Source organism: Palaemon carinicauda, chromosome 1 (assembly GCF_036898095.1).
Source record: "Palaemon carinicauda isolate YSFRI2023 chromosome 1, ASM3689809v2, whole genome shotgun sequence".
Lineage (NCBI taxonomy): Eukaryota > Metazoa > Arthropoda > Malacostraca > Decapoda > Palaemonidae > Palaemon > Palaemon carinicauda.
The window spans coordinates 38,309,154-38,333,410 of NC_090725.1; the positions used below are offsets into that span (position 1 = coordinate 38,309,154).

Genomic DNA, 24,257 nt, shown 5'->3' on the forward strand with positions numbered 1-24,257 from the left:
TGTTGCTCCTTTGCGTGTGGACTCTGCTTGTCAAGCATTGCCACCACGGCAGGTCTCTCCCTTGCTTGAGACTCGGCAATTGTCGGACAAGGTTCCTTCAGATGAGGAAGTTGCTGATCCCCCTCCTACTGATATTCCCTTGAGGACTCTGTCAGACGGAGAGCAGCTTAAAGCTGCTCAGCCCTCTATGGACTTTAAATAAATCATGCTGATTTTTAAGGATCTTTGTCTGGATCTTTTTGTAACTGCTGCTCCTCGTTCGCCTAAACGTCAGAGTTTACACTAGGCCTAGCTACTTCGAAGCCGTTGTTTTATAAGCTAGTGCTCTCTCGCTCTTCTAAGAGAGCTTTACGTTTGCTAGGCGACTGGTTAATCACCAGGAGGAGTTTGGGGGAGACAGCCTTTGCTTTCCCTACTTTTAAGCTGGCTTATAGAGCGAGAGTCTGATATGACACGGGAGAAGTTCTCGGTTTGGGAGTTCCTACCTCTGCCCAGATAGACTTCTCAAACCTCATAGACTCTCCCTGGCGCCTGGCCATGAGACGCTCCAAGATTTTATGGTCGACTTCAGAGCTAGACCATCTCCTGTTCGGAGTTTTTTTCGAGCGTTTGAAGTTTTGCTGTACAATTATGTCATGCATAAACAAGGCTTTCAGGGATGGCTCCAATGATCTGACAGCCACATTCTCTGCAGGAACAAGTCCCTCAGGGATGGCTCCAATGATCTGGCAGCCATGTTCACTGCAGGAGTACGTAAGAGGCAAGTGCGCTCAATGTGTTCATTGTCAAGACAAACTTCACGATGAAGTTTACCAGGCTGTCTTAACAGCATTAATGGAAGGCGACTGGATGGTCTCTCTCGACCTTCAGGAGGCATACTTCCACATTCCTATACACCCGGATTCCCAACCGTTTCTGAGGTTTGTTTACAGGAATGTGGGGTACCAGTTTCGAGCCCTGTGCTTTGGCCTCAGTCCTGCTCCTCTCGTGTTTACGAGGCTCATGAGGAGTGTGGCAAAATCCCTCCATCTATCGGGGATCCGAGCCTCCCTGTACTTGGACGACTGGCTTCTCAGAGCATCGTCCAGTCTTCGCTGTCTGCAGGATCTACATTGGACGTTGAGTCTGGCCAGGGAGTTGGGACTTTTGGTCAACCTAAAAGTCCCAACTGATCCCATCCCAGATTATTCTATATTTGGGGATGGAGATTCGCAGTCCAGTTTTTTCGGGCTTTTCCGTCTGCCACCCGAATAGAACAAGCCCTGCTCGAAGTCCAACTAATGCTGAAAAGAGAACGTTTGTTCAGTCAGGAGTTGGAACAGTCTCGTAGGGACTCTCATCCCTGGAGCAGTTTGTCTCACTAGGGAGACTACACCTTCTGCCTCTCCGGTTCCATCTAGCCTCTCACTGGAACTAGGACAAGACGTTAAAGACGGTATCATTCCCAGTCTCCGAACCAGTAAAGGCATGCCTGAAATGGTGGGACAGCAATATCAGTCTGAGAGAGGGACTATCCCTAGCAGTCAAGAACCCAAACCACGTGTTGTTCTCAGACGCGTCGGATTTGGGTTGGGGTGCGACCCTGGACGGTCGGGAATGCTCGGGTCTGTGGACCTCAAGTCAGAAGAGCATGCACATCAACGGCAAGGAGCTATTAGCAGTCCACTTGGCCTTGATGATTTTCGAAAGCTTTCTTCGAAACTAAGTGGTAGAGGTCAACTCAGACAACACCACAGCTTTGGCGTACATCTCCAAGCAAGGAGGCACACACTCCTTCACGCTGCTCGAGATCGCAAGGGACCTTCTCATATGGTCAAGAAATCGAGGCATCTCCCTGTTGACGAGATTCATCCAGGGGGACTTGAACATCTTGGCAGACTGTCTCAGTCGGAGGGGTCAGGTGATACCCACGGAATGGACCCTCCACAAGGACGTGGGCAAGAGTCTTTGGGGTACTTGGGGTCAACCCACCATAGACCTCTTTGCCTCCTCGTTGACCAAAAGGTTACCAATCTATTGCTCTCCAGTCCTAGATACAGAAGCAATCCACATAGACGCGTTTCTATTGGATTGGTCTCTTCTGGACTTATATGCATTCCCACCATTCAAGATAGTCAACAAGGTACTGCAGAAGTTCGCCTCTCACGAAGGGACAAGGTTGACGTTGGTTGCTACCCTCTGGCCCGCGAGAGAGTGGTTCACCGAGGTACTTCAATGGCTGGTAGACTTTCCAAGAAGTCTTCCTCTAAGGGTAGATCTGTTACGTCAGCCCCACGTAAAGAATGTCCAAAGCCTCCCCGCTCTTCATCTGACTTCCTTCAGACTATCGATAGACTCTCAAGAGCTCGAGGTTTTTCGAAGGAGGCAGCCAGTGCGATTGCAAGAGCAAGGAGAGCTTCTACCATTAGAGTATACCAGTCGAAGTGGGAAGTCTTTCGAGACTGGTGCAAGTCACCATCTGTGTCCCCGTCCAGTACCTCTGTAGCCCAAATCGCAGATATTCTTTTACATCTGAGAAAGGTTCGCTCCCTTTCAGCTCCCAAGATTAAGGGCTACAGGAGCATGTTGGCTTCGGTCTTTCGACATAGAGGCTTAGATCTTTCCAACAATAAAGATCTCCAAGATCTCCTTAAGTCTTTCGAGACCTCTAAGGAACGTCGTTTGGCAACTCCTGGATGGAACTTAGACGTGGTCCTAAGGTTCCTCATGTCAGACAGGTTTGAGCCATTACATTCAGCCTCCCTGAAGGATCTCACCCTCAAGACACTTTTCCTAGTGTGCTTGGCTTCGGCTAAAAGGGTCAGTGAACTTCATGCCTTCAGTAAGAACATTGGCTTTTCTACAGAAAAAGCCACTTGTTCACTTCAACTTGGTTTCCTGGCCAAAAATGAACTGCCTTCTCGTCCTTGGCCTAAATCTTTTGATATTCCTTGCTTATCAGAGATCGTAGGCAACGAACTGGAAAGAGTATTATGTCCTGTTAGAGCTCTTAAGTTCTATTTAGCTCGTACTAAGTCATTACGAGGTAAATCTGAGGCATTATGGTGCTCAGTTAAGAAACCATCATTGCCTATGTCAAAGAATGCTTTGTCATATTTTATCAGATTTTTAATACGAGAAGCTCGTTCTCACTTGAATGAGAAAGACCGATGTTTGCTTAAGGTTAAGACGCACGAAGTTAGAGCTATAGCAACCTCCGTGGCCTTCAAGCAAAATAGATCTCTGCAAAGTATTATGGACGCGACTTTTTGGAGAAGCAAGTCAGTGTTCGCGTCATTTTTACTTAAAAGATGTCCAGACTCTTTACGAGGACTGCTACACACTGGGTCCATTCGTTGCAGCGAGTGCAGTAGTGGGTGAGGGTTCTACCACTACATTACCCTAATTCCAATATCCTTTTTAATCTGTCTCTTGAAATGTTTTTAATATTGTTTTTTGGGTTGTACGGAAGGCTAAGAAGCCTTTCGCATCCTGGTTGATTTGGCGGGTGGTCAAAGTCATTTCTTGAGAGCGCCCAGATTAGGGGTTTGATGAGGTCCTGTTGTATGGGTTGCAGCCCTTAATACTTCAGCTCTTGGGAGTCTTTCAGCATCCTAAGAGGATCGCTGGGCTTCGTGAGGAAGACAGACTAATAAGGCAGAGTAATCGTCTAAGTCAACTTCCTTACTAGGTACCTTTATATATTTGGGTTTTGTTATGATATAACTGTCAAAAACTCTAAGCATATACGCTGTAAACTTAATTAACTCTGGTCTCTACCCACCACCATGGGTGTGAATCAGCTATTATATATTCACCGGCTAAGTTAAATATTTAAAAATGATATTTTAATTATAAAATAAATTTTTGAATATACTTACCCGGTGATTATATAAATTAAAGGCCCCCCCTTCCTCCCCGATAGAGACCCAGCGGGATGAGAAAAATTGGGTCTGTTTACATGTATATGCGGTATCTGGCCGATAGTTGGCGCTAGTGGGCACACCCGCAACCTTCATAGCGATCGCTCGCGAGTTTTTGGTGTGTTTTTCTGTCGAGCCGCCGGAGGCTCAGCTATTATATATTCACCGGGTAAGTATATTCAAAAATTTATTTTATAATTGAAATATCATATTTCTTACCCTTTACTGATCCAATTATTTTGCATACAGTGACACAGATTCCTTTTTGTACATTTATAGAACAGATCTGATATAAACCTAATTAGTCGAATATTACTCTTATTAACCAACTTTGCATACATATAATTCACTTAATATTAAATTTATTACATGCCTATAACAAAGACTTTGACACTATAAACCAAGCTATGTAACAAATTGTAGACCTAATTTTTATCACTAAATTCCATAACCATAAGACCATTCTTGTCAGTAAACAATTCGTACATAAAGGATAAAGTGAAACTAGTTTCTTTTATACTTTTAAAAAACTATTGATATCTGACACTATCACAGCTCAAAGGAAAAATAATACTGTAACATAGTATTTATATGTAGATTATTTCTAGTACAGTAGCAAAGGAACTTAGAATGATAATGATAAGGTCTCAACAGTCTTTACTTATACTGTATACTGTATTCACAGTAAAACAGGGTTTTACCTAGCTACTTGGTATAGCCTTATAGTTCAATTGGCTACCAAGCATCAACAATCATATTCTGCATTCTAGCACTAAAAGATCCTACAACTTGCATGCCGCTTTTTCTTTTCTGATCATTGAAAACTGATAAAATAGAATTTTAACGAAATGAAAATAATACCACAGCAAGATTTTCTGATCTAACTTTGATAAGATCATGTAATAATTTAGATCTTGTTTTATGGTAGTATTTTCTCTTATTTTACAGGGTTACACAAGTGATAATTCTGAAACTGAAAAGGCTCTTGATGCTCCAGAAGGCTACACAGAATCCGACTCTGATTCGGGTGATTCGGACTCAGATACTGATAGTGAAGATGAGGGCAGTGGAAAGAGAGAGGGCATTACAGGAACGGGAGGAGGTGAGGTCATAGAAGTAGTTGATATCCTTTATATTTATCGGTCACCTGACTGTCTGGTTTCATATATAATATAATACTCTTAGGAAAAATTTGCTCATATATACAGGCAGCAGTGAAGAATACTATCAGTTACTATATAGCCAAGTAATAGTGACAAATAATAAATTTTGTTTTGTTAATTTATGAGGACACCCATTATAATGTATAAAATCTTCAAATATAGGCAGGAAACTTTCAAATGCGTTTGCTATAAAATTGCTGCTTTTTTTCTTGAAAGGTTTTATTATAGCCATAGTTCTTCACTGAATTTTATTGCAGTATTATTATTTGATGATTATATTTAACAGGGATATATACTTGAACATATGTTGCTTTCCTAGCATTTCATTTCTGTTTTGCCATTTTGTATGTAGCATTTTTAAAACTAGGCTAAAGATTTAAAGGAAGGAAAGTCAAAATTCTAGTTATATATTTATACAGTACCATAGAAAAATATTTCAAATCAGAAATGAAAAAAACATTTGAAAATATTATAAGAGAATTAGATATACAGTACATACTACTGTATATACATGAATATTTAGAAGATATTAGGGATTATTTACAATATATGTAAAAAATAAATCAAAATATTTAAATATATAGAGAGGTAAGTACCATTTATTTGGAGTTCTTTCATCTAAATAAAATTATTATTCATTGGTTTCTTAATGGAAAATTAGTTGATCATACCAGTGGCCTGTGTGTCCTGATACAGACTGCCCTATGTATATCTTCGCACAAGGAAAAAAACCAATCTAGCTTAGGTGGCTTCAAGGACTGGAAAACATTAATGTGGGACATCCATAGTCCATTAAGCAGGTTATCGTTGTTTTGGAAAATTGATTTTATTTTGAAACTATTGCACAATTGGACGCAGGAATTCTTGGCACGCCTTGCTCTTAGGAAGTACACCATGTCATTTTCTTAATGCACTGAGAGTTCTCTTGTTTAGCCCCGCCCACCACCTTTGCCATCTCTCCCTATACAATATGTTTGGGCACAGTGAGGGCATGGCAGGATGCACTTTCTCAGAGAGAAGTGTGCCTGGAATTCCTGTCCCACTATACATAGCAAATAAAATATGGGTAAAGAACTGTTGAAAAAGTAACTAAATCTTCTGGAAAATAATGACCTCAGATATTTATCTTTATTTCAATGAGTATATTGATTGATAGAAGAAAATAATTTTATTTTTTATTGGAGTTTTCTAAACAAATGGATATATTAGGAATTGGAATTCTTGTACAACCTCTGCTTAGATTTTTATGGCTGAAAGTTAAAACAAAGGCCTTGTAAATTATCCTTTGAAACAATAGAAAATTCTATGAATACGAAAATTATATTAGATTTTTCAATATTAAACTTACCCGATGATCATATAGCTGTCAGCTCTGCTGCCCGACAGAAAAAACCTACGGGCGGAATACGCCAGCGATCGCTATACAGGTGGGGGTGTACATCAACAGCGCCATCTGTCAAGTAGGTACTCAAGTACTCGATGTCAACAAGAACCAATTTTCTCTCTGTCGTGCCAATGGCAAAACCTACTAAATACGCCGTCCCTAACTGGATTTGTTTTCACAACGATTTGGTGAAGTACACTATTCCAGTTTTGAGCTTTCGCTATGCAGGGGTTTTATCTTCATTTCAAAACTTGAACTCGTTTTGGATAGATTTAATTATGGTGACGAAGAGAGTATGGACTCTCCTTCACTTTTAAATGGCCGACCCTTCCCTTAGACGGAAGTGTGTTTAGGTTTTTGGTAATTTTGCTTAACAAGTTATAGATCTATTTATTTTATATCTCTCCGCCTTTATAGGCCTCTTCGATTAACTTTCCATTTATTATAAACTTATAAAAAATTAATTTTTATGTTTGTTTATATGCGACCTTTCCTAATAGTAGGCGGTCCTTACTTGGAACCGAAGTTAATTAACATTGAGCCCATTATATCGTATTTAACCTTTTAAGAATTTAATACTTTTTTAATTTTAATGTTTTATGAAAGAATTTCTTTGATAGTCTCGTACTGTTTTCAAAGATGAACTAACGTTTAGTTTTTTAGTCTCCGCAGTTGTTGACGTTCAGAACGTTCAACATGCGCTCTATCGTTACGATAGAGAGAGAGTGTATCACGGTTTCACGTTGCAGTAAGAGTAAACCGATTCTAGTGTTTCGTTCATTCTTTCTTAGCTTAAATGGTTTGAATTCTAAATAAAGGAACTTTTTATTTGGGAAACCTTTCAGTTTTTTCCTTTAGCAAATAACATGTTTTAACGATATATAATTGGGCTCTTCTCTCAGGTGCTAATTCAAGAGAGAAGAGAGAGAGAGATAGAGACGGAGGGAGAGAGAGGAGAATAAACGTTTCGTTCCAAGCGGGTAACGTTGTTCTCGTTTTTTACTCTTCTCCCTAGTCGCTGTAGGGGAAGAAGGTAAAACGTTTCTAGGGTTTTATTCTTGTTCCCAGGCTTTATGCGGTGAGAGATTGTAAACGTAGTTTATTTGATCTAGTGTTTAGTCTCTTTTCCAGCCACTGAATTCTTTATCTTTTTTTTTTTATGTTTTTCTGTTGCATTGTAAAACTGTTTTCGCAATTACTACCTTTTAATGAAGGATAGGATTGCGTGTTTCAGGTAGAAATCAGTTAAAGTTTCGATTTCAGTGAAATAAGTGCAAACAGAAAATCAAAAGTGATAAAGTGATATGCGCAAAGTGTTACAGTGTTGCGTCCGAGGGTTCGTCTGTTCGTGCCAGTTGTTCACCTAGTCCGGGACCTCTTACAAGCTCCCAAGCCCAGGGGAGAAGTAATGTCGAACGACTTATGGGTTCCACAGGCCTTGATCGACGAACAGACGTTTTTCCCTCCGTGGTTTCGGGCGTTTCTACCCACGTTAGCCGACGTGAGATCGCCCCACCCACACAAAGACGAGAGAGCCCATTTATTCCTCGTCTGCGGAAGAGGTTTCTCGTAAGAAACCATGGACCACATCTTGCAGCTTTTTAAGTGCAAGTCGGTCCCTTCCGCGCAAGTCCAACGGCCTAGGTGTAGCCACTGGGTCAGTTCGGACTCGCTGCAGTCATCCGACGACTGCACTCCTCCCAAGAGAGGCAAGGTGGTACCGCAACAGGCAGTAACTCCGTCTGTTGCCGCACCAGCTGTTTTAGACCCTCAGTCACAACGGACAGTAGCTCCGTCTGTTGCCGTTTTTTGTAGACCCTAAGTGGTCTTTACTGCAGTCTATGCAGACTCAGTTAGCTGCGGTTATGCAGGAGTTTCGTGCGGAGAAGGTTGACACTGCTCTCGTTAGCCTACAACCTGCCACGGTTGTGCGCCCAGCTCACGCTGAGGCTGCCTGCTCCCACACTCCGGCTGCGGAGAGCTCCACTCCGATGCGCAATCGACCCTGCCAGACGCATGTTAATGTTAGCCGACGTGCGGCACCCTCCGTTAACATGCGTGAGCTACCGCATCAGCAGTGGGAAGGTGGAGTCAAGCTGCCGTGTTTTGACGCGATGCGTTAGTTTCCGCAACCCACGGCAGTCCCCACCACGCACCACCACTCCGCTTTGGTTGTTGCCTGCTCCCACACTCCGACTGCGGAGAAGGTTGACGATGCACCCGTTTGCCTACAACCTGCCACGGTTGTGCGCCCAGCATGGCTGCCTGCTCCCTCACTCTGGTTGTGAGAGCTCCTCCACCCATGCGCAGTCGACCCTGCCAGACGCATGCTGACTCCCACAGACACACGGAGCACTCCGTTGCCGTGCGTGAGCTACCACAAGCTGCCGTGTTTTGACACGGTGTGTCAGCCTCCGCAACCCACTGTGGTTACCGCCACTCGCCCGCAGCAGACTAGTCAGTCAGGAGTTGAGGCTTCCCCACACAGCTTTGGTTGTTGCCAGCTCACAGACTGTCAAGCAGTTACATGACGTTGCCTTCTGGTCTGCTACTAATGCACCAGTGCTGTATGTCCTCACGCACCTGTTGTGGTTGACAGTTCAGTTTTTGACAGTTCACAGACTGTCAAGCAGTTACATAACGTTGCCTTCTGGTCTGCTGCTTATGCACCAATGAGACCCTCGCTGAGATAACCTAGCTTTTCTCGGACATGGTTCCTGTAGATGAGAAAGTGCTGTTCTCCCTCCTTCTGATATTCCTTTGAGGACTCTGTCATTTGGAGAGGAGCCTTAAGCTGCTTAGCCTCCTATGGACTTTAATTTAAGCATAACAAGGCTTCCAGGGATGGTAAATGGTTCCGCTTCGGTCGCTAACCCCGTCTGTTGCCACACCTGCTCCCATAGACCCTAATGGGCTTTGTTGCAAGACATGCAGTCCAAGCTTGTGTCCTTGATAGAGGATTTTTTACGGAGAAGAACCTCCTAGCCAACAACCTTCCTACCGGTTGGTTGTACGCCCTGTTGACGCTGAGGTATCCTACTCACGTCCGCCAGTTGAGGTGGTTCCTCCACCGGTACGACCCAGTGTGGGTTGCCAGTCGCACGTTGACGTTAAGCGACTCTCGGAGGTGGTTGTGGACGTTCAGTGTGTCACTAGGAAGACGTTCAACAACCAGCAGAGGTGACTTGTTGTGACGCAGTGCGGCAACCTCAGCAACCCGGTAGGGGGTTGACTGCACAACCCAGACAGTCTAGACAGTTTCGGGTTGACGCTGTACTTCCTCGCATCCCCATGGTTGACAGTTCACAGACTGTGCAGCAGTACCATGATCTTGTGTCCGGCTCCGTCACGCATCCACCAGTGCGACCGGATTCAGCGAGTCAGACGTTGCCCACTCCGTTGCCGTTTCCTCATCAGTTTCGGATGAGGAACCCTCTGATGAGGACGAGGACATTGCTGAACAAGACGATCAACCCACAGCCCTGTTATCCATCCAGAAGATGCTGAAGAAGGAACACTGCCCTGTCAGGCTGTGGATGAGTCTGGTTAGGACACTGTCATCCGTGGTTCAATTTGTGTCACTTGGAAGACTACACCTCCGTCCTCTTCTGTATCATCTAGCTTTTCACTGGAAAAGGACAAGACGCTAGAAGCGGTCTCGATCCCGGTTTCCGGAAAGATAAAGTCTGGTCTGACTTGGTGAAAGGACTTTATCAACCTTTGAAAGGGTCTTCCCCTGACTGTTCAGACTCCCAACCACGTTCTCTTCTCGGACGTAGGCTGGGGTGCGACATTAGGCGGTAGGGAATGCTCGGGATTATGGAACTCGAGTCAAAGGACAATGCATTTCAACTGCAAGAAGCTACTGGCAGTACGTCTGACCTGGAAAAGCTTCAGGTCTCTCCTTCAAGGCAAAGTGGTGGAGGTGAACACGGACAACATCCTGCTTTGACGTACATCTCCAAGCAAGGAGGGACCTACTCTCTGACATGGTACGAGTTCGCAAGAGACCTCCTCTCCTGTTCAACAGGTCTAGACTTTTCACTAGTAACGAGGTTCATCCAAGGCAACTTGAATGTCATAGCAGATTGTCTCAGTAGGAAGGGACAAATAATTCCAACATATTGGACCCTCCACAAGGATGTATGCAAGAGACTTTGGGCCACCTGGGGCCAGCCAACCATAGATCTCTTCGCAACCTCGATGACCAAGAGGCTCCCAATACTTTGCTCACCTATCCCGGACCCAGCAGTAGTTCATAGAGATGCCTTTCTACTAGATTGGTCACATCTAGATCTATTTGCATTCCCTCCGTTCTAGATTGTCAACAAGGTACTGCAGAAGTTCGCCTCTCACGAAGGGACAAAGTTGACGCTAGTTGCTTCCCTCTGGCCCGCGAGAGAATAACTCACCGAGGTACTTCGATGGCTAGTGGACGTTCCCAGAACACTTCCCCTAAGGGTGGACCTGCTACGTCTGCCACGCGTAAAGAAGGTACTCCAAGGCCTCCACGCTCTTCGTCTGACTGCCTTCAGACTATCGAAAGACTCTCGAGAACTAGAGGTTTTTCGAAGGAGGCAACCAGAGCGATTGCTAGAGCAAGGAGAACATCCACCCTTAGAGTCTACCAATCGAAGTGGGAAATCTTCCGACACTGGTGCAAGTCAGTATCCGTATCCTCGACCAGTACCTCTGTAACTCAAATAGCTGACTTCCTCTTATATCTGAGGAAAGAACGATCTCTTTCAGCTCCCTCTATCAAGGGTTACAGTAGCATGTTGGCATCAGTCTTCCGTCACAGAGGCTTAGATCTTTCCAACAATAAAGATCTACAGGACCTCCAAGTCTTTTGAGACCACGAAGGAGCGTCGTTTGGTTACACCTGGTTGGAATTTAGACGTGGTTCTAAGATTCCTTATGTCAGACAGGTTCGAACCTCTTCAATCAGCCTCCCTGAAAGATCTCACCTTTAAGACTTTTCCTGATATGCTTAACCACAGCTAAAAGATTCAGTGAGATTCATGCCTTCAGCAAGAACATCGGATTCTCATCCGAAACGGCTACATGTTCTACAACTTGGTTTTCTAGCCAAACACGAGCTGCCTTCTCGGCCTTGACCAATATCGTTCGATATTCCAAACTTATCGTATGGTTGGAAATGAACTAGAAAGAGTATTATGTCCTGTAAGAGCTCTTAAGTTCTATTTTAAAAACCTTTACGAGGCCCGTCTGAAGCTTTATGGTGTTCAGTTAAGAATCCATCTTTGCCTATGTCAGAGAATTCTTTATCCTATTTTATCAGACTGTTAATACGAGAAGCTCATTCCCTTCTGAATGAGGAAGACCAAGCTTGGCTGATGGTAAGTTCACACGAAGTTAGAGCTGTCGCAACTTCCGTGGCCTTTAAACAAAATAGATCTCTGCAAAGTATATTCGACGCAACCTATTGGAATAACAAATCAGTGTTCGCGTCTTTTATCTTAAGAATGTCCAGTCTATTTACGAGAACTGCTACACTCTGGGACCATTCGTAGCAACGAGTGCAGTAGTGGTGGGGGCTCCACCACTACAATTCCCTAATTCCAGAACCTTTTTTATCTTTCTCTTGAAATATTTTTGGGTTGTCCGGAAGGCTAAGAAGCCTTTCGCATCCTTCTTGATTTGGCGGGTGGTCAAAATCATTTCTTGAGAAGCGCCTAGATTAGAGGTTTTGATGAGGACCTTTAGTATGGGTTGCAACCCTTCATACTTCAGCTCCTAGGAGTCGCTCAGCATCCTATGAGGATCGCGAGGCTCAGTAAGGAAGACGTACTTAAAAAGGCAGAGTAATTGTTCAAGTCGTCTTCCTTACCAGGTACTTATTTATTTTATGCTTGTTATTTTGAATAACTGCTAAAATGAAATACGGAATACTTAGCTCATAATGTCAACATGTTATGCTGGTCTCTACCCACCCCCCTGGGTGTGAATCAGCTATATGATCATCGGGTAAGTTTAATATTGAAAAATGTTATTTTCCTTAGTAAAATAAATTTTTGAATATACTTACCCGATGATCATAAATTAAAGGACCCACCCTTCCTCCCCAATAGAGACCCAGTGGACAGAGGAGAAAATTGGTTCTTGTTGACATCGAGTACTTGAGTACCTACTTGACAGATGGCGCTGTTGATGTACACCCCCACCTGTATAGCGATCGCTGGCGTATTCCGCCCGTAGGTTTTTTCTGTCGGGCAGCAGAGCTGACAGCTATATGATCATCGGGTAAGTATATTCTAAAATTTATTTTACTAAGGAAAATAACATATTTCTATGATTACAATAGTAGCCAAAATAATAGAATTAAATTTACTTTAAAAAAGCAGTTGATAAACAGAACCCTATTCTTGAATTTGTTGAAGGAAAAAATATAAATAACATTTGTTTTTCTTGGCATCCACTTACATAGTGCTTGTTTTCATAACTACAGAGCATAAACCTACACCCTGTTTCCCAGAGAATTCTTCTTAATATATAATTAAAATCGAATAATTTAAATTTCACGATGAAGCAGTATATTTAGAAATCTTTCTAAAGTGAAATGTTGTAATGATTTTTTTTTTTTAAATGCCAGACAGTTTCCTAGTACAGTGATGCCTCAGGATACGAAATTAATCCGTTCAGGATGCGGTTTCGTATCCTGATGTTTTCGTATCCTGAGTCGCGTTTTACATGTAAATAGCCTAATCCGTTCCAAGCCTTATAAAAAGTCACCTTTTCTTTCATAAACACGCTAAACTGTAGTAATAAACATGCATTGCAGCCATTTCTATCATTCAATAATTAACACAACCGTTAAAAACAGCCTAATCCATTCCAGAAACCACTATGAGATTATTCAATAATGTACAGTACGTAGTTATAGCCAAGTTATCCCCCCCAAGCCCAAAGAAAACGGTCCGTTTTCTTTACTACGGTACGATACTGTATAAAAGTTACGGTACTGTATGTACGTAAAGCATTTAGATCAGTGAAGGTGTATTGTTACTGTACCTGTACGTACACCTAAATTAATTATTGATACTGTACCTGTACACTCTGACAAAAAGGTTACAGTTAATTAGTGTAACAAAAAAGTTGAAACTTACCTTTTGAGTGAGACGATGTCCGATAGCGAAGTCGCGGCAGAGGAGGATGGCATAAGGCAGAAAACGTAACAAGTGACAGACTACGTACAGTAATTTACACACTTAACACATTAACACTTAAACTTTACAAAATAAAAAAAAATGGCAGAAATAATTAACACTTAACATTACGTATGGAAAACTATAAAATGAAAGAAAAAATTACTTTAACACTTAACGGTAACATAAAACTTAAAATTGAATTTTTTTTTTTTTTTTTTTTTTGCCTTTTTATAACTTTACGTTTTTCTTATTTTCTAAATCTCTTCTACTTCTTCATCACTTTCTTTTTTCTGTTTCTTTTCTTTACTTTCACCTTCTACTTCTTCATCTCTTTCTTTTTTCTGTTTCTTTTCTTTACTTTCACCTTCGTCTTGGCCTACCAATACCGCTGGCCTCTTTAATAAGAAACTATCCATTGAAGCTTGTTTCTGCCTACTTTTCAACACATTTCTAAAATGCGTTAGGCAAACGTCATTGCAGTGTTGAAGCGCACGGTTGGTATAAACTTTTTCTGGATGTTCCTTTTCGACGAAGTCTGCCATTTTATGGAAACATGCAAGAATTTCCTTAATGTCTGCCGTTTTCAAAGGTGCAACATCCTCCTCATCACCGCTAGAGAACTGCTCTTGAACATCACTCACTTGCATCGTCTCCAACTCCTTCAAGTCGTCCGTCGTCAACTCCTCGTGGTGCTCCTCGATAAGTTCATCGATATCTTCCGCGCTAACTTCCAGCCCCATGGACGTACCAAGATGTACGATGTCAGCCACCTCAGACTGCTGAATTGGTTCAGGATCGTCAACGATCTCGGCTTCTCCTCCAGGCTTCCCGAACCCCTCGAAGTCTCGTGCAGAGACAGCATCGGGCCACAGCTTCCTCCAAGATGAGTTTAGGGTACGCCTCGAAACTTCCTGCCAAGCGAGATCGATGAGTTTGAGGCATATCACGATGTTGAAGTGATCTTTCCAAAATTCACGCAGAGTGAGGTTTGTACTCTCTGTGACTTGGAAACATCTCTTGAAGAGATGCTTCGTGTACAATTTTTTAAAATTAGAAATAACTTGCTGGTCCATGGGCTGGAGGAGAGGGGTGGTGTTAGGCGGTAGATACAGGACCTTTATGAAGGAATACTCGGCCAGAAGATATTCCTCGAGGCCAGGAGGGTGAGCTGGAGCATTGTCCAACACCAGCAGACATTTCATAGGGAGGCGCTTTTCTTCCAAATATTTTCGGACAGTCGGACCGAAGCAGACATTCACCCAATCAATGAACAGTTGCCTCGTTACCCAGGCTTTTGCATTCGCCTTCCACATCACAGGAAGGTTCTCCTTAATAACTTTGTGGGCTTTGAAGGCTCGGGGATTTTCTGAATGGTACACCAGCAGGGGCTTTATCTTGCAGTCCCCACTGGCGTTTGCACAAAAAGCAAGGGTAAGCCTGTCCTTCATAGGCTTATGTCCGGGTAGCCTCTTCTCCTCCGCCGTGATGAATGTCCGACGAGGCATTTTCTTCCAGAAAAGCCCAGTTTCGTCGCAATTGAAAACTTGCTGCGAAGTGTAGCCTTCCTGCAGAGTCAACTCCTCGAACGTTTTAACAAAGGCTTCGGCAGCCTTCGTGTCCGAGCTGGCTGCCTCCCCATGCCGTACCACTGAATGGATGCCAGTCCTTTTCTTGAACTTCTCAAACCACCCACGAGAAGCCTTAAACTCTGGGGGTTCCTGCTGGGATGTTCCTTCTCCTGCTCCTTCTTCGGCCTGAGCACGCACGAGATCACCGAAAATGGCGGAGGCCTTCTGGCAAATTGTAGTCTCAGTGATGGTGTCTCCTGAGATCTCTTTGTCCTTGATCCACACAAGAAGCAGCCTCTCCATCTCGTCATGCACGTGCGTTCTCTTGTTGGAGAAAATAGTGACGCCCTTAGAAGGTGTTGCTGCTTTGATGGCCGCCTTCTGCTTCAGGATGGTGCCTATCGTAGACGGATTCCGGCCATACTCCTTGGCGATCGCACTTAAACGCATGCTAGACTCGTACTTTTTAACGATTTCAAGTTTCGTCTCCATCGAGAGCATCGTCTTCTTCTTCTTTCCTTCGGCAACATTCTTGGGACCCATGGCTTCAGTAATACGTAATATAATACACTACGTAACGTTATATACAGTCTATGTATAGTAAACACTAATACAGTACAGTGCACAGTAACGAAAGTTTATTAACGATAACACGTGGCGTACGAATGTACTGTATATTAACACAAAGTCAAACAAGCGAAAGCACACAACACAATGTCTGTTAACGATACCGCGGTCGGAACGAAAAGAGAGAGAGAGAGATGAACGCCCGTGCGTAGGCAAGCTGGGATAGTTGCCGACCAATAGGAAAGCAGGATCTTATGGCGTCAGCTAGCGTCTGAGTAGGGAGATAACCAATGGGTGAGCGGGAGGCTGTAAGTGAGTCTACCCAAGTTCAAAGTCTGGCGGCGCGCGCTTTTTAAAATTACTCTCGGCGAAGAGTTGGGATCTCGTAAGGTTTTCGTATCCTGAAATTTTATCCGTATCCTGGGGCATAAAAATCTTCGAATCACTTTTCGCATCCTGAATTTTTCGTAAGCAGAAACTTTCGTATCCAGAGGTATCACTGTAATAAATATGACACTACAGTAATTCACCGCCCTATATAGTTGGTTAGTTCCAAAAGACCTGACGTGGGTGGTCGGATTTTTGTCCTATAATGCTACATGTTCTTTATACATGTATTGAACACTAAAAAGTACTCACAACCAACTGTCATTTTATAGTAACAAGATTCCTACGTTAATAAGCTTTCATTGGAAGTACAGTTTGTATAGTACTGCTATTCATTGTTATTGTAAGTCTTAGAATCCGATGTAAGGTAGGGTAAAACGGCCTAATGGGGATTTTATATTTGTATTTAATGATTGAGGAGCAGCAATATAAATTTGGAACCTGACATATGTCGAAGCAATATAGAGAGTTATTATAATAAGCCCTGTTCAATAACTCAATTACTGTTTTTAAATTTTCCTTTTATATCTAGTAGAATTAATATATTTACTACAACAATTAACACTCATTTTTGCTATCTACACCCAGGTTCTGGTAAAACTGCTTGTTTAGTTTGTCTTTGAAAATGTTCAAAATTTTTTGGTTTCATCTACTTTGTAATTTAGTTTTTAAAAATCTAATTGCTTATCTACATATTTAAATATTTTGACATTTTTCTCTACTGTGTTCGACATAATTTATAATATCCTTTAAATGTTTTCTGAAGAGTAGATTCAGTTTCTTGAAATATTTTACTCATTTTCTTTTTTATTTTTATATTGCTTTTCTACTGTATTCTTGTCAAAAATTTTTACTTCATAACTATTTTCCTCCTTTTTATTTTGAAAAGACTATACTATAACCAAGTGTAGTCAAAGGTAAATGAAATAATCAGGGGATGGTATTTTCAGTACACATCCCTGTTACAATATCTTTGAGATGACTTGTCAGATATCATCATATCTGTATAATGTATCTTAGGTCTCACCAATGCAACAAGTAGAAAAAGGAAAGCGGAAGAAGGCCTTGGTCCACAGGGACTGGCGCTTGCAACCAAGATGATTCACTCAAAAAAGGCTAAGAGGGATGTCACAGATGCTGCATGGAACAGGCAAGTATTGGTTTATGCATTGTTGTAATTTTTTCTCAAATGAGAAAATATGCTGTTTAACAAACTCCACTGCTACTCAGCCTCCCACTGGGTTTATGCCACAAACAAATTGCAAGTCATCACTTTAGTCCCCAGAAGTATTTCTCTGCATCTTACATATTTTCCCCTTGCATTCTTTCCTGACTAGCTATACCCCTTCTTTAACCTTGTCTTGCTCAGGATGTTGAGACTAGAACAAATCATTTAAACCTTTGAGGTTCATGTCCAGATATTTATAATCCTTATACCGTCAATGGACACATTTTGCATCCTTTTCTACCCCTAATGAAATTTTACCAAATATGCAAAATTATATATCAATGGATAGGAAAATTAAAATTTATTCAGCTATATGATATAAAACCAGATGCCTACATTAATAATCTCACATGGGAAGTACAGCTTTGTATATTACAGCACTTAATCGTTAGTGTACGATGTACAATCCAACGTAAGGTTAGGTAAAACGGCTTAACGTGGATTTTATATTTTAATTTAATGCTTAAGAATGAGCAACGTAAATTTGAAACTTTTGAAGTACTGTATCTAGAACCAATATAAAGAGGGTTATAACTGTAAAGTGATGGTATTAAACCCAGTTAAACAAATCAAATACTGTACTGTACTGTGTTTCAATTTCCATAGTTTTTGTGCTGAGTTAATTAACCCTTTTACCCCCAGGCTATTTGGAACTTTCCTACCCTTAACCCCCAGGCGTTTTTTTTCTTTTTTTTTTCTTTCAAGCACATTTTGCAATATATATTTTTTAAATTGCTGCAACAGCCTTAATTTTCATCATAGAGAGGTCAGGTTGGTCTCATTCTTTTGGAAAATGCCTGAAGTTTCTCAATTAATTATAAAAAATATGCAAAAAATAATATAAATAGCAGTTTTTTGCAAGGACGTACCAGTACGTCCATGGGGGTAAAGGGATGAGTTTTGTGAAACGTACCAGTACGTCCATTGGGGGTAAAAGGGTAAAAAAGACCCCAAAAATGGAACTGGGCTTGAGTATCAAATTTTTTGGTCTGGTGTTGGCTAGGAATACCTGAATAATTCTAGCCAGTCCTGTGTGTGTGCATATGTGACTCATTTGTTTGTGTAAATAAGTTGGAACAATGATACAGTAGTTACCAACCACAAAAATCATAGTCATGTTGATACAGTAAAATTATTTTGATGACTTACTGCATATTCATGTGTTACTCTGAAGAGATGAAAATATTTGACCATAACAAGGAAAACTAAACAGTCCTCCTAACAAGTTGTGTAACGAATAGACAGTTGCTTTGTTGTATTTTCAGTTTGTTTTAATGTAATTTTTTTTTGAGTTGGGAAAAATTTTTAATTCTGGTGCATTATTTCAAGTTTTTATATTTTTACAATAATTACTAAACAGTAGAGTTCTGTATATATGTCATTCAATCACACTTAAGGTAGATTTACTTTTCCTTCTTGCTTTGCCATTAATTACATAATTTATTACAGATATATGTTTGGAGATGAAGATGATCTGCCGGAATGGTTTTTGGAAGACGAAAGAAGGTTTAACCAAATTCGAATTGAAGTAGAACCTGTAAGTATTATAAAGAATTTTTTTTTATTCACTTGATTACTTCATGGAAGTGACTTATTTCAGAATGAATTTAGATGCACTTTTGTACTGTTGTTTTGTGAGTTACAATATTTATGTATGGGTGGGGGTTGAGGAGAAGTGGTCTTAACCACTTAGGAGTACAGTATTGTACTGTATGCCAAATTTAACACTATGTTCCTAATGCATCTCTCAGAGGTTTATATATGTTGCTTTTCACCTTTAACATAAATTTAAGCTCTCCCTCTTTTTTTCTACTTTACTCAAGTTTTCACCATATTTGAGAAAAAAGTAGATGGTAGATTGGCTAGGGAACCAGCTACCCGTTTAGATAATACTGCAAGAGAGGTATTGGGTCCTTTGACTGGCCAGACAGTACTACATTGGATCCTTCTCTTTGGTTACAGCTCATTCTCCCTTTGCCATCACATACAGCGAAAAGTTTGGCCTATTCTTTCCACATTCTCCTCTTTCATACTCCTGACAACACTGAGATTACCAAACAATTTTTCTTCGTTCAAGGCATTAACTACTGCACTTTAATTGTTTAGTGGCTACTTTCCTCTTGGTAAGGGTAGAAGAGACTCTTTAGCTATAGTAAGCAGCTCCTCTAGAAGGACACTCCAAAATTAAACCATTGTTCTTTAATCTTGGTTAGTGCCATAGCCTGTGTACCATGGCCTTGCACTGTTTTGGGATAGAGTTGTCTTGCCTGAGTGTATGCTCAGACACACTATTTTATTTTATTTCTCTTCTTTTTCTAAAGTTTTTGAAGCTTGTATATGAAAGATTTATTTTGAAGTTACAGTTCTTAAAATATTTTGTTTTAATTGTTAATTACTTCTGTTGTAGTTCAATTATTTCCCTATTTCCTTTCCTCACTGGGCTATTTTCTCTTTTGGAGCCCTTGTGCTTATAGTATCCTGCTTTTCCAACTAGAGTTTTAGCCTAGCAAGTAATGATAATAATCCAAAGGGTGAATGGTTGGATTAAGTGACTTCAGAATACAGTTCATTAACCCTCTGAGGATCTAAAGTTAATGTAACTGTAAGTGTTATATAGAAAATTAATTTAGCTTTCTAATGCAATTGATCCATTTTTAGTTGCATTACAAAATGTCAACATACGTAAAGAAAGTTTATAAAGTCATGAGCCTGACGATTTTACCATGGCCGGGATCATCAGAGGAGCTAGAACAAGTTGATAAGTTTTTTGGGGGGATAGTGAAACTATTACAGTTGACATAGCTCCTTAGATTACAGTACTGACATCCTTTGATAAGCAACAGTTGTAATTCTTGTTTGCTATTCACCTCTGAATTAGAGGAATTCCCCTTTTGCTGGTCTTATAGGGTACTTATTTATAATGGCTGGGTGTAGAAGGAGAGAAGGATTGGTCAAAATTGCTGGTTAAAGTATCATCATATACATCATCAAAATTCCTCTAGCTTAAATTCTGCTAGAATATGTCCCTTCCTAAGTACAAACTTTTGTTTTACAAATGCCTCTCCCTTTGGTGTTAGTTGGAAATGGGGTTGGTATTAGGGAATAGTAGCCAAAATTGAAAATTAATGATCAAAAGCAGATATAATTTTTTTAGATTTCAACTGCTATTCAATCTCATTCCTAATTAATAACAAAAGGAAAGACATTTGTAAACATCTTGTGCCCTTTGTGTTAAGAATTATGTTCTTTAATATTTGTAAATTGATTATTGACCACTAGGAAAGTACATACAATATTCATACAGGGATTTTTATATTTTAGCTTTTGAGTTATTGTACATACCACAGTCAGTAGTTTGTAATTCTTCTAATTCTTGCAATGAATCCACATTTTCAGAGTGATTTAAGGATGTACCGTGACCGTACGAAGGATGTTAATGTTCAAACTATAAAGAAGGTGGTAGAAGCCAAGGCAAGGAAACAACGTCGTGTAAAGAATAGAATGGAAAAAGCAAAGAAGAAAGCTGAAAACATTGTTAACAATGAGGAATTATCATCAAGGGAAAAGAGTCAGGAAGTTAACAAGTAAGTTACTCGTCATCTCTTAATTGTTATCGGAAGAATTTGTATATTAATGTTTTTAAGATGTGTATTTTACACCAACCATTGAGAGGTTAGAAGAGGGATGATAACATAGTGCTGATACTCAAAATACTGCAAACACTTTTACATCATGGAGTAACATTACCAATTCAACCATAAGGGCAAAAAGAACCTCTTTTTACTAAGTTGCAGAAAATAACAGACAACTTAGGAATCGAGAAATCAGTGGTCTTTATAAAAAAAAAAGAACATTGAAAAAATACCATTTGGGTCTACACCCCCATAACTAGAATTGATGGTCTGGCCAGTAAACTGAATCAGTAGTGACTGCTTCTATCATAACAATCCATGTTGAACAGCTTCAAACTAAGTACAGTAAAACTAATGATAACAATAAACAAATTGAAAGCCTTTTACTTATAATTCCCATCCCTCTTTAGTTATCATTCAAGATTCTTCATCGGTCTTTGATCTTTTTAAGAAATTATATTTTTTCAACCATTTTATTTACTTGAAACTCATTACTTAACATGTACATAGTCTGCTTGTCAATATGTTTCTGATAGAAGATTCTGTGTACCACTGGACTGTAAGTAAAGGTAAGAGTAGAAATTAGACTTATCTGTTACATTTCTAAAGCGGTGAGGTTATTTGAGTGATCAGTTGTCTTTCTTATCATTTCCTCATCAACCTCAAGGTTTGTTGGAACCTATAGGAGAACCAAGCAAGAGACATCTCATGAATTTATGATGTATTGACTGGTAACCTTAAGAGGTTTCAGCCATGGAAGATACTTTAGGGAGAATTCTAGTAATTATTTTTCTTTGTTTATTTAATTCAGTTTTATGGTAAATGAATCCATGGCAAATCATGAACTAAATTTAATTGTAGATTTTGTAGTATATTTGATCTGGACTATTTCTGACTTTCCTTGGAAGTTGCTATTATTTTCATTTTTATAATCACAGGAAGAGGAAGTTTAACTTCTTTTTTCATTAGAACTGTATTTAATACACAAAGGCATAATTTGATGAATGTACAGAGCTTATCCACATTTCTGGATTTTTTAAGATCTAAATTTTTGGAGGTTCTCTAATAAAATTAACTTGGGTCCATAAGATCTATAATTTATCATCTTTCACTAGCAATTTATCTTTCATATAGTTCAATATTATCAGTTATCATACTGAGGCTAAGGCTAGCCTATCAATAAACATCACTTGGATTTCAAGGTGGGATTTTCAGATCTGTTGTGTAAGACGACCCCAATTTTCAGTAGTGAGATTAAGATTAAAGGGTCGTCTTATACTAGAAAATATACGATACAGTATACAGTACGTACTGTACTTCCATACGTATCGTCGTCCAATAATATTTTATACGTTAGGTTAATTGTTATGTCTTCATTATTCTGAATAACAGTCTTTGTTGATATTTTTCCTATGACATGCTCTCCCAAAATTTAACTCCCAGTACATGGCAGGTGGATGATGGTATAGCTGGCACCTACGAAATGATAGTAATTTACTATTCAAAGTGTGAAAGTAATAGCTGTAAATGCTTAAATCATGTTATTTTGATTGTGAACTTATGCTGATCTCATCATCATGTTGAATATCTCTGCAGTATTGAGATAATTCATTCTTTATACAAATCCATGAAAGATACCTGTGGCAATGGTATCTGATAGCCACTAAAGTGCCATTAGTAGGCGTTCATGGGTATTTTGATACCTATCAAAAAGAATTGTTTGTGTAAAAAAAAAAAAAAACAGAAAATATTAGTACATTTTCAAATTTTAAATTTAAATTCCTTTCAGATTGTACAAAAAAGCCATGACGCCCTTGAAGAAGAAGGAAACACAGTATGTAGTGATGAAGAAGAGAAACCAGGGACACAAACCCAAGGGCATCAAGGGTCCTTACAAGATGGTGGACAAGAGAATGAAGAAGGACTTAAGAGCACAGAAGAAGGCAGCGGTGAAAAAGGGGAGACATTCGGCGACTAAGGCAAGGCCTCAGAAAAAGAAAGGAAAGAGGGCTCAGTGAATGAATGTGGAAATTGTATAATATAATGTGTATGATATTGTTGATTATTTTCATAGGTTGAGCAGTTAATTTTTATTGAGTGAATGGATAATTACTTGTTAATTATCTGGCTTATTATCTTGAATCAGTACAAGCTACAGTTGGTAGGCTTATGTTTGGCCTTTCAAAATTTATTTACCCTAATCTCTTTCAAACTTCTCTAAAAACAAATTGTAATTATACAAAGATGTTCCCGCATATGAATTAAGGTATTTTTTATTTTGTTTTATTTTCATCCTTTTATGTATTGGTAATTTTTTGACATTGTGTTGGAGAAAGAGTACTGTGTGTGTGTGAAGGCCTTGTATTTTAAATTACACTAGGAAAGGAACTATATAAGGAGATGATAAAGTTTAAAAAATCCTGATGTTTCTAAGATGAGTAGTCGTTAGTATACTGTATATACAATACATTATTATGGTAATATTGAAATATTAAGTAAAAGTCTTTAGGTTGTAAAGAGTTTTGAACAGCAAATATTAGAGTTTATCTATCAGGACAAATTCATAAAGATTACAGTGATAACCATAGATTTTATTTTGAATGAAATATAAAGTAAAAAAGTAAGTAATATGAAAAAAAAAAGTTTGTCATACTAATGCAGAAAATAATGTCATGAATAGTTTTAAGGGGGGAATCTGCAAGTGCCTAATTATTCTGGAATTGGTGGTAATGGTTAATATCCATCAATCAACCAATATTTTTCATGTTACAAAGTACAAAGGGGTAAAGCATTGAGTTTCGAGGTTAAATTGGTTTCCCCTAATAGAAATAACCTTGAAGTATTAATAAATGTGAATGACAGAAGTTCAGTAAGAACTCGGTTACTGTACTGCTGTATTCAACAGCTTTTCAAGTGTATGCTATACTATCTGTACAGTATAAGGATTTAACTTAGATGAGTGAAAAAATGTCAAATTTTTTTTTCATTTGTAAAATTGATTTATGGACCCACTTGAAAAGAATAATTCAAACTCTACCAAGCCTAGATTCTTCAAGCTACTGCATGGAGGAGAGAGTCTTTACCAGAGGGACACATTAAATTTAACTTTGCACTTCCACAATGGAATAAAAAGTATAATAGTGAATCTTGATACAAGTCTTGCCTGATGGAGGTGAGGTTGATATGTCTCATCTGGGTCAACAATCTTTTACTAAAATTTCCGAAAACATGTTTGCCATAAATCATTACTATTCACT

The 24,257-nt window shown here is 39.8% G+C and overlaps 1 protein-coding gene across 1 annotated transcript in view; it reads left to right on the forward strand.

Moving 5' to 3' along the window:
• The window catches only part of LOC137647527 (pre-rRNA 2'-O-ribose RNA methyltransferase FTSJ3), a 98,366-nt gene extending 74,784 nt beyond the window's left edge, over positions 1-23,582 (forward strand). Inside the window, exons 12-16 of the mRNA XM_068380766.1 lie at positions 4,851-5,004; positions 17,161-17,290; positions 18,818-18,905; positions 20,765-20,952; positions 22,790-23,582. Of these exons, the coding sequence (XP_068236867.1) occupies positions 4,851-5,004; positions 17,161-17,290; positions 18,818-18,905; positions 20,765-20,952; positions 22,790-23,018 (789 nt within the window). The 3' untranslated portion in view covers positions 23,019-23,582. The remainder of the gene's footprint in view (positions 1-4,850; positions 5,005-17,160; positions 17,291-18,817; positions 18,906-20,764; positions 20,953-22,789) is intronic.
• The last annotated feature ends 675 nt before the right edge of the window (positions 23,583-24,257 follow it).